Source organism: Enhydra lutris, unplaced genomic scaffold (assembly GCF_002288905.1).
Source record: "Enhydra lutris kenyoni isolate GAN:26980312 unplaced genomic scaffold, ASM228890v2 scaffoldscaffold1, whole genome shotgun sequence".
NCBI lineage: Eukaryota > Metazoa > Chordata > Mammalia > Carnivora > Mustelidae > Enhydra > Enhydra lutris.
In genome coordinates this window covers 24,147,940-24,160,157 of record NW_019154085.1, presented here as the reverse complement: position 1 = coordinate 24,160,157, position 12,218 = coordinate 24,147,940, and the positions used below count along the sequence as shown (strand labels likewise).

Genomic DNA, 12,218 nt, shown 5'->3' with positions numbered 1-12,218 from the left:
TCACAGGAGTACAGAGAATATTAGTAAGGAGATAAAATATAAACTTCTGTAACTATAACTAGTGAATGTTATGAAAGGAAAAAAGGGTGCTATAATATAGAATACTGGTTTAATCTTTATTGAGCACTCACCATGTGACAGACATTGTGCTAAACACTTTAAAATGATTCCCCTCGAGGACCAATAATACCATCTGACTTACATATGAGGAAACTAAATCGTAATTATATTATTATAGCTAATAAGGGGTAGAGAATCAAGTAGTTGTGTTGCTTTCTCCACAATACCTGACCTGGTATCAATGTTTGTCCTCAATGAAAGTTCAAGTGGTATTAGTAATGCTGAGTTTGACAACAGCAGATACTGTCCTTTCAAGAACCTAACTATTCCATAAAATTTTGTTTGACTTTATTATTATGCTGTAACCAGTTAAGTCAACCTACAAGAAAGTTATGCAGGATATAATGTATTCCATATTTTTATCATGTCCCTCCATCCAGTCTATTTTCCAACAAAAACAAGCTCACATTATGCTTTTCTTCAAAATTATCCATTGGCCTCACATACCACCTGGGAAAAAAAGCAAAGTTCTAACATAGGGCTCTACCACTTATCTCCTGGTTCCAATGACTATGGTCTCCTTACTAGCCCCCCTAACAAGCCAAGCTGTGCCCACACAGGCTCCGTGTACTTCTTTTCCCCTCTGCCTGGAATTCTCTTTTCCCAACTTCATACAAGGCCTCCCTCAGTTTCTTCAGATATCAGACAGGATTTCTCTCACCACCCTATATAAAACTGCACCCCATTTATTTCTGTCTTCTTTACCATGTTACTTTTCTTCCTAGAATTGGGACTATATCAGAATAAACTATTGAGGGCTGCCTGGGTGGTTCAGTCAGTTAAGCATCTGCCTTCAGCCCAGGTCATGATCTTGTGGTCCTGAGATGGAGCCTTGCATCAGGCTCCCAGCTCAGCATGGAGTCTGCTTCTCTCTCTCCCTCTCCCTCTGCCCCTCCCTCTCTGCTCATGTTCACCCTCCCTCTCTCAAATAAATAAAATCTTAAAAAAAAAAAAAACTATTAAAACTGCATCTAAATAAAAAGCTTTTTCACAGTGAAGGAAACCATCAACCAAACAAAAAGGCAATCTACTGAATTGGAGATGATATTTGCAAATGATATATCCAGTAAGGGGTTAATATCCAAATATATGAAGAACTTATACAACTCAGCACCAATTTAAAAATAAGCAGAGAACCTGAATAGACATTTTTCCAAGAAGACATACAAATGGACATGTGCAAAGATGCTCTACATCACTAATCATCAAGTACATGCAAATCAAAACCATGATGAGATATCCTCTTACACCTATCAGAATGCTAGTATGAAAAACAAAAGAAGTAACAAGTGTAGGCAAGGATGTCGAAAAAAGCAACCCTCATACACTATTGGGGTAAATTTAAATTGGTGCACCCACTGTGGAAAAGGTATGGAGGAATCTCAAAAAATAAAAAACTAAAATATCATATGATCCATTAATTCCACCACTGAGTATTTACCCAAAGAAAATGAAAACACTAATTCAAAAAGATATACATCCCCTAGCTTACTGCAGCATTATTTATAATAGCCAATAAATGGAAGCAACCTAAGTGTCCATGAACAGACGAATGGATAAGGAAGATGTCACACACACACACACACACACACACAGGAATAATACACTGCCATAAAAAAGGATGAGATGGTAACCTTTGGAACAACATGGATGGAACTAAAGGGTATTCCGCCAAGTGAAATAAGTCACTCAGAGAAAGACAAACACCATATGCCATCACTCGTATGTGGAATCTAAAAAACAAAACAATGTAACAAACAAAAATCAGAATAAGACTTACAAATACAGAGAACAAACTGATGGTTGCCAGAGGCAAGAGAGGTGGGGGGGATGGACAAAATGGGTGAAAGTGGGAGATACAGACTTTGAGTTATGGAATGAATAAGTCATAGGAATAAAAGGCACAATATAGGGAACACAGTCAATGACGTTGTAATAGGGATGCACGGTGACAGATGATAGCCATGTTTACAGAGAGCATAGCATAACAGAAGTTGAATCACTATGTTGCACATGAAAATTATATAAGTGTGTGCCAACTACACTCAAATGAAAAATTATTTAAAAAATTAATAAGGTAGCAATCCAGAGCCATGAATTAAAGCTCATTTGAGGAAATAAATACTTTTCCCTATATTCTTGTACCTAAAGATAACCTGCAGATTGAAAATGAGGAAGTGGAGAAACATTTATCATGCAAATGGGTGTCAAAAGAAAGCTGGAGTAGCAATATTTATATTGGACAAACCAGACTTTTTTGTTCTTAACATTGTTTTTATCCTGCTTTGTTATCAGGATAGTACTGCTGGCATTATGGAATGATTTTGAATGTGTTCCCTTTATTCCATTATTTTTAAGATTTTGATTGTCATTTTTTTTCATGTTTGGTAGAATTCACCTATGAAACCATGTGGTCTTGGACTTTTCTGTACTGGGAGATTTTTGATTCCTAATTCAATTTTCATTCTTGTTATTGTCTAAGATTACCTATTTCTTGAATCCAAGATTCATGATTCAATCCTGATAATTTGTGCATTTTTAGGAATTATCTGGGGTTTTCTTCCTGAATTATCTGATTTGTAAGCATATAATTGTTCATAGCAATCTGTTACCGCACTATGTATTTCTGTGGGTTATCTGTTGTATTGTTTTCCCTTCCATTTCTAATTTTGGTTTTTGAGTCATCTTTTTTTTTTTTCTTAATGTTAAAGCTTTGCCAGTTTTGTTCATTTTTTGGAAAAACTGGTCATTAGTTTCAGTGCTATGTTATTGCTTATGCTGGACTCTATTTTATTTATTTCTGATTTTTTCTTTGTTATTTCTTTCCACCACTAAATTACAGCTAAGTATCCTCTTTTTCTAGTCCCTTGTGGTGTAATGTTATTCATTTGAACTTTTTCTCTTTATACAAGCATTTATAGCATGAATTTCACTCTAACATCTGCTTTTGCTGTATCCCATAGGTTTTGGAATATTGTGTTTTATTTTTCTTTTGTTTAGAGACATATTTTGATGTGCTATTTGTTTTCTTATTTGTCCCACTGTTTATGCAGTAATGTGTTTAATATTCACATATTAAATATTTAATATTTGGATTGTAGATTTTCCAGCTTTGTTTTATTGTTGACCTTTAGCTTTGTACCATTGTGGTTGGAAAATATACTCAGCATGATTTAAGTCTTCTTATAATGTCTCTTTTTACATGTGTACTTGAAGAAAATGTGTCTTCTATTTTTCTTGAATGGATTGTTTTATACACACACACATCCTTAGAACCAGGTATTCTGAAATATTCTTCAAGTAAAACATGTTCTTGTTGAAAAAAATAATTACTTTAACTGAGGGTACTCATTAAAATGGAGCATATCAGAAGGGAGGTGTGTGGGTAGATAGGTAAAATAGATGAAGAAGATTAAGAGTAATGGTGTATAGAACTGCTGAATCACAATATTGTACACATGAAACTAATATAACCTGTTAACTATACTGAAATTAAAACAAAAATTAAAAATAACATTAGGAAACCATTGGGGAATATCAAAAACAGGAGTAATTCTAAATCTAAGAATTATTGAAGCAGATGTCAAGAAAATGAGAAAGTGAATTAAATTCATGATGTTGAGTTTCAAAATATGTTTAAGTGTATAATAGTAACTTCGTATGAAATTGCATTGGGAGGTCTTGTCTATTCTTTAACATGTCTGAAGTGGTCACAATAACCAAATTACAAACAAATGTGTAATTCAGAAATAAATTTTTATGGGAACTTAATTGATTACATAATCGGTCAAAAGTTACCAAAAATGGTTTTTCACATGTTTGTCTACTATGACCTTAACTTTAAAACTGAGTATTAAAAAAATTTTAAAAGTAAAATTGAGTATTCAAATATATATACAATAAAAATTAATAGATAAATGAAAGGAAAAATGATCTGCATTTTATTATAAAAGTATTGTTATATTCTTCTTTTTCAAGAAAGATTATCGAACTTGGAAACCACTCTGGAAAACAGTTCAGCAGTTTTTATGGAACTACCCCATGAACCCAGGGAAATGAAATTATGTATCTGCAAAAAGTCTTACATAAGAATGTCATAATTGCATCATATATAAAGCAGAAACTTGACACAACCCAAATTTCCATCAAATGAAGTATGAATAGACAAATCATGATATATTCGCACAATGCAATACTATTCAATAATTTTAAAAACGAACTATGGATACATACAAATCTATGGGTGAATCTCAAAAATCTTAAGTGAAAGAAGACAAACCGAAAAGAGTACGTACCATATGAGTCCTTTCAAAAGAACTTCAAGACTGAGTTAAACCAATAGATGGTGATAGAAATCAGAACATTAATTGCCTAAGGAAATGAGTACAGGAAAGTTTTCCGGTATGATGGAAATGTTTTATAATTGTGATTTGGCTTAGTGACTATATGAGTATATATGTTAACTAAAACAGACTGAACGTTAAACATCTGTATACTTTACAGTATATAAACTTTTTTAATTAATAAACTTTATTTTTTAGGAAAAAAAGAAAGATGATCAAACTGCTACTTACATTATTCAGTATCTAGTATATACTTTTACCTTCAAAGTAACTATAAACACTTTTTAATAGTACATTTTTTCCCCCTTAAAAACATCTATGTAATGAGGAACTTTTCTAAACATTTCTTTCTAAAGCTTTTTTTTTTTTTAAATCAAGGTATATTTACTGGTAATGTCGTACCAGTTTCAGGTACACAATGATTCAATATTCAGATATAGTGCAAAATGATCACAATAATATAGTTAACATCCATCACCATACATAAATATATATATATATCGAAAATACATTTTAGATAACACTTGTAGCAAGATAAGGAAAACCTCTGTTCTAAAATAGGCATTGCTTACAACAGAGAAAAAGACCATTTTTTTAAATTATAGCAATTCAAATTAAATTTAGAGTGAAATATTTCCCTTTTCACATCTCCCTTTATTCACCATTTATTCACCATTGCTGATAATATTTCAAAAATATTAATGAGTGATGATTAAAAAAAAAAATCCAAGGATGATAGTCTTTAGAGATCTTGATGATAATAGCTGACATTTTCAAAGCACTTTGTGATTTACACAGCCCTTTAATATAGATTGTCTCATTTAATTATCACATCACTCCCTAGGAGTTAATAATATTATGCATAATTACTCCCAGTTTAACAATAAGAAAACTGAGTTAATAAGTAGCAGAATATTGGAAGCTAGATATTTGAACCTTAAGTTCAATACTCTTTCCATAGCAACTCTCTTCTCTAGATAAATATTAAGCTTAGAGCTATATTATGATTTCTCTGATTTTTTTGATATATTATTAAATGCTACCAGTATAATCAGAACAATATATAACATATCTGTAAACATTGGTTATTATTAGAATATTGGTTATTATTAGAAAAGTATTTAACATCTACACTTAACTTGCTTTAAGAAACAGTCTTAACCCTGAAAAGGAAAACTTTATGGTGAAGTCTATAAAAGAAATCCCATGTTTACTACTAATCCCTATTGGAAAAATATCTTCAGGGGTGCCTGGGTGGCTCAGTGGATTAAAGCCTCTGCCTTCAGCTCAGGTCATGATCCCAGGGTCTCAGGATCAAGACCCGCATCGGGCTCTGCTCAGCAGGGAGCTTGCTTCCTCCTCTCTCTGCCTGCTTCTCTGCCTACTTGTGATCTCTATCAAATAAATAAATAAAATCTTAAAAAAAAAGATATTACTTATAAAAAAAAATCTTCAAAAGTCAACTGAAAAACCTGTGGGATAAAACATTACAATGTAGAGTAAACTTATAGCATGACAAAAATAGTTTGGTAATATTTTACAAAACTTCATTCTCCATTTTCAAAAATGTATCCAACAGAATAAGGCTCCAGAGATGTGTTTCACCAAAAGGTGTCATGAGAGCACAATGTGCTTAATATTCACTTAAGGATATAAATATTAGGCATCTATTAAGGGTCAAGCATCTTTCACCTTCAAATTTTCTATGTCAAGTAGATTAAAGCAAATAAATATTTTCCTTTCTAATCTGTTAAGGTTTAATTATATCAAATAAGATATATTTAAGAGATAATAATCATAACCATTGAAACTAAGACTGCATTTTAATAAATACAGCAAATTTTATATACATTTAGTATCTGACAGTTTAATAAACACAAATGAGAATCAGATTTCATTTGAGTGATATCTGTTTTAATTATGGGATAATAATTTGCATAGGTAATAGTTTATATGGTTTTGATTACAGTTATTAAATATTATATTCAGTAAAGAACCAGTAATCAACCAGAACTATTTAATGTCACTATGACAAAACTCATTGCAGAAAGCAGCTCTTTCTATTCAAAAGAAAATATAAAAAGCAAAACTCAAAAAGCAAACTCAAGCAGTAATTCTAAGGAGATCAGGAACTGAAACAGTATGCCAGGCAGCACTCTGAAAAATTTGCTGTGTCAAATTCCCAGCTCATCCATTAAGTGTCTATACAATATCACAGTGAGCATCAGGGCCAATAGCGCAAACCACTTCTGAGAAATGAAGGGAGAATAAAGAGCATGCTGGTTCTAGTAACTTACTATTATGCGAATCATCATACACTTCTCTTTAAAATATAAAAGGAACTTGTATAACTTGCAAAAACACTTCTACAAGTATAAATAATAAGGAATAAATGATCATATAAATTATCTTGTATATACTACCACCTTTTAAAAGTAGGAGTTTTAAAATTTTCCCTCACTTTGCAATACAAAGTCTCGTTTCTTTACATTAAAGTTTTTTACAAAGATTGAAAATATTATGTTCTTGTATGGTAGTTCTGCTTATCGAATTTTTTGTTTTGATATAATTCTTTAACAGAAAACCACTCTTTAAGTATGTTTAATAAAAAATAATGAACAAAGAATGAACTTTCTCTACTCCATATCTAAGCATTGATTTTCCATTTAACATTTTCTTAGATGAGTAGACTCATCCTTATTCAACACATTCACATGTTTGTCTTTGCCAGAATAACAGTGTTTATCTAAATTTGTTCACCAAAAACTATGTCTTCCATTAATCAGAGAAAGAAAGATTTGGCTTCCGTTAAGTTTCTCTTCTATGCATAAATTCATGCTAGGAGATTATAAAATAACAGTTTCCTTTGGGGAATTTTCAAACACCAAAATTCCTCTAACTAGGAATACACTAGCTCCTTCCTTCCTCTTTGTCTTCTATAATTTTATTATTATTTCAGAAATTAGCTTATCCTCACAGGGGAAGATTTCCACAAACCATGAAAAGATTATCAAAACCATAAGAAAGTGAGTGTATCATAACAAATTAACTATCTCCTGTATAACTTCCTACATTCCACTCTTCCTAATGGGCTGCAATTGTGAGACTTCTGATCATCTATTCAATTAATTTGCTAGTGAAGCCTTTCACATTCTTTCCAACTAGAATTTAAATATAATTCAATTCAGAATTAAAGCTCTGGTACATTAACCATAGTTAGCTTCATTCAACTCTTCCATTTAGTCCAAAAGAAAAAAATGTCATTTAAAAATTAACATACTCAGCTGCCTGTTTGTAGCATTTCAAGTCTTTCTTCAAATTTTTGTTCTCATTTTCTAAAAGCATATTCTGCGTGTAGACATCTGGAACATTCCCAGTATCTCTAAGTTCAGTTACTCCCTTCTGTATTAACTCATACCTAGAATAAAATCAAACAAAAGGCTTTATTTTGTTTCTTTCTACTAAATTGGCTTAATTTATGTACAATTCAGAAAGTTAAGTCCTACAGGATATTAACAGAAATGAGCTGCAATACTACTTTTGTAAATTAAAATGTCAAAATTTGTAATATATATTTAAAATTTTAAAAATAATTGCTAGGTACTAATATCATGGTACATATAACCAAATATCTCATATATTCCAGACACTAATCTAGACACTGGTGAAATTAACAAAGCAGTCCAAGCCCCATATCACAGTCTACTGTGGAGAGTGATACGTTCTATGAAATAAAATAAAGCAGAATAAGAGGGATAGAGAGACTGAAGTGGAGAGTGATGGGGGAATTTGTGCTATTTACATAGGTTGAAGACAGAAAGCATGACTTGCAAAGTGCTATTTGAGCAGAGAACTGAAAGAAATAAGGAACCAAGTCAGGGGGATATGAAGAAGGGAGCATTCTTGGTTGACAGAAAAGTAAATGCAAATATCCTTAGGAAAAAAGCGCATGACATGTACAATTAAAAGCAACAGCCTGTATATCTGGAGTATCTGGAACTGGAGGAAGGAAGAAAGTGGTGAGATACGGGTCAGGAAGACAGCAGGAAGCTGGAAAGAGGAATGTGACTTTACCTGAATCAGACTGAAGCCATTGAAGGTTTCTGAGAAACAAGAGATACTCCTCAGATTTGTTTTAAAAGGATTAGTCTGTTGGAGGGACGTGGGGGATGGGTAGATGGGAGATGGGTATTAAGGAGGGCACTTATGATGGCACTGGGTGTTATAAGTGATGAATCACTGAATTCTACTCCAGAAAATCAACATTGGACTGTATGTTAACTACCTAAAATTTAAAAAAAAAAAAAAAAAAAAAAAGGAACTTCTATTGTTAAAAATATGTATTAGTCTGGCATCTGCTTGAAGAAACTGACCCTAGAGGAGCAACAGTAGAAATAGAGAGACTAGTTTGGAGGCTGTTGCTGTGGTCCAAAAGAGAGAGAATGGTGGCATGAACAAAGTTGGTAGCAACAGAGATTATGAGAAATATGTCCCTTTTGGACATGCTGTAAAGGTGGAGCCAACTTATTGGTGGAGCCAATAAAGATTTTCCTACGAATCATCTCCCAAGTGTTGGTTAATAAAAGAGGTAAAAAATGACTCCAATGTTTCTGGTGGAACACCCAGCCACTTAAAAAGATGGGAATGAATGCAGCAGGAATTGGATGGTTGGAAAAATTAAGGATTTGTTCAATGCAATATGACTACTAGTCAATTAAGTGAAATGAATACTGGGTATACATGTCCAGAGCTCAGGGAAAAAGTCAGGACTTGGAATGCAAATTGGGGAATCATCAGTAAATAGATACAATTTAAAGTCACAAGACTGTAAAAGGCCACCTAGGAAGTGAATGCAAAGAGAAGTGAAGTTCTTGGACTGTTTCAAGACTGGAAGGAAGGAAATAGTACCAGAGACTAAGAATCAGAGGGGATAGTGAAGTAGTGAGTGAATATGAGAACAATGTGGCTCAAGACCCAAATAAATAAAGTTTTCCAAAAAGGAAAACATGAACAACAGTGATAAATGCTGCATACAAGATAAATAGGAGTACTAAGGATCAGTCACTGAATTTGGCAATGAGCAGCACTGAAAAAACTTTTAAGATGATAGTTTCATTAGAGTAGGTATAAGAGTAGGAAATAAGGAAGTGGAAACATACTCATTGAAGGAGACATGATAAAGTGGAGCCTAGGAAATCAAGATGAACTTAAAAGAGGATGTGGAATTCAGGGTGTTTTTTTTGGTCTTCTACCTCTTTTAAATATATGAAATACTGTATATCTATGCTTATGGGAATGATCCAGCAGAGAGAGAAAAAGCTTGGAGTGCAGGAAAAGAGAGAGAGGACAACTGCCAAAGCAATGCCCTTGAGTAGGTAAGAGGAGCTGGGCTCCAGTAGACAACTAGAGGGTTGGCCTTAGATGATAGCATGCACAGCTCAGCCTCTGTGACATGTGAGGAGGAGGAGACCTGAGAACAGAGGTGGCAGGTTAGTAGAGAGGGAGTCAGGAGTCATAGAACTTTTATTTTCTCAGTGAATTAAGAAGCAAAATCAGAGAACCATTTACAGATTTGCAAATAATTATAATTTTAATTATATATATGTATATATTATATATAGCAATAAAGCTAAATAAAAACAATTCAAATGGAAAAACATTTCAGTAATAAAGTCATTAATCAAGAAATCCCTATAAACTTTGCTATAGATGACCTAAACATTTATTTAAAAATGTTTAATTATCAGCATTTTCACATCATAAATCTTAATTTTATTAACATATTACATATTAATAATCATATGGCTGTGTTATACTTCTTATCCAATACTAAAAAAAAAGCCAAGAAAACAAAAGAACAGCAAGACAGGTTCTGCAGAATATCTAAAAGTTTAAGAAAATAGAATCAATATTAAGTAATATTTGCCACAATTTATAAAACAAATAGAGAACTATTTAATCACAAATTCATTATTATATTCATACGTAGAATGTGATTTATACTTCTCTCAGAAGACGTAAGGATTGAGTAAAGTATTAGACCATAAAGTTTTTCTGACCATAAAATTGGTTTTCAGCAACCTGCATTATTTAATACAGGAAAAAAATCCATAAAGAAATTATTTTGGTAAGAAAAAAAGTGGTATGTAGTCCTTCTCTAAATTAAATGCTATGTAAATAAATTAATATGTGGTAAAATATATACAAATCAAGCATAATACAACATATCACATACTATATCATATATATCTGAGGACATTCAAAAATAACTTATCATGAAAAATTTCTGTAGTCTATATTAAAATATCAAAGATGACTTTAAACTTGGCAAAACTATTCTAATACTATTAGATAATTAGGAATCATAATCCACAAACTCCAGAAACACATTAATACATTTCTCAGTAAAACGAGCATTTCCTACATAAAATTTTTTGGTTTTGTTTCAGGTGTGTGTGTGTTAAAGAAATATCCTGGTCTTTTCATTTCTTCCTCTTTTTTCATTCACACTTAGAATAAGACTGGAAAGTGTTCAGAGGGAAAAAAGATTGTTATGTAACTATTAGGAACAGGAAATAAAATTCACTACCAACAGACCTGCCAATAAAATTACATTGATGGTCTTCATATTTATCATAAGATCCATAAACTACTTAGAATTATATACAGAAAATACACATGTTTTTCAGGGAGAAAGTACAAAGGCTTTCATAATATTTGTCTATATATCACAAGAGTTTCAGGCCCATTGTCACAAATGGCAAATAGTGTGACAGAATTTCAGTAAACGTATCAACAGCAAGTAAGGGTTATTTTTCCTTCCTGATGGCACCCAAGGCATAGAATATAAAAGACAGGAAAACAGTCACCTAGATAATAACAAATATCAAATGAGAATTCTTCCTCCAAGTTTTCAGGGACAGGGAAAATACTTCAGCAACAAAGACAAAATTCTGTTAGCTACTGCTAACACACAGTGCAGACTTTTTTGTGGTTCATAGAAAAAATTCCTACTACATTCACACACATACACACAATCTTTTTTGTTTGGTTTGGTTTGGTTTTGGTTTTGGTTTTTGTGAACATACAGAAAATAGTTTGGAATTGCAAAAAAGGGGGAAAAAAAAGCTTTCTGGTCTATATGTTCTCCACTGTGACTAACTTTGCTATTACAGCATGAAAGCAGCCACAGACAATACCTAAAAGAAAGGTTACAGCTATGTGCCAACAAAATCTTATTTACAAAACAGAGGCAGGCCAGATTTGTTTGCTGACCTTAGATTTAAAGAATTTACTGCAATTATTTTTTGAAGATTGAAAGATAACAAGTCCAATTTTATTGCCCAGCTTTTTCATTACTTTGAGGTTTTTGTTTTACAAACTAGCAATGGGGAAAACTTGTTTGTCAACTTTTGTAAGATTAAATGAATTCACAGCAATGAATACTATAAATGTTTTTCTCCATAAGAAAAAAATGATGAAAAATATATTTAATGTTCCTATAGTCCTACCCTGCAGAATAAGTAAGGGTTTCTAATCAAAGTAAAAAAAGTTTCATGTGAAATTAAAATATTCAATACTGTGTAATCTAATTACAAACAGTTTGTAAGTTTATTACAAACTGGCACCTAGGAATAAGAATACAATTATTTGAACCACAGTATTACTAAACCCATATAATAAAGACATATATGAATTTTACTTTAATATTATTGGAATACACTAAGTGGCATGCTTATATAGGGAGGGATTCTC

General features: G+C 32.2%; 1 protein-coding gene across 1 annotated transcript in view; it reads right to left on the bottom strand.

Moving 5' to 3' along the window:
* The window catches only part of LOC111143396 (sperm associated antigen 16), a 1,010,144-nt gene that overhangs the window by 982,395 nt on the left and 15,531 nt on the right, over positions 1–12,218 (bottom strand). The window contains exon 5 of the mRNA XM_022497105.1: positions 7,744–7,881. Coding sequence (XP_022352813.1) covers positions 7,744–7,881 — 138 coding nt within the window. The remainder of the gene's footprint in view (positions 1–7,743; positions 7,882–12,218) is intronic.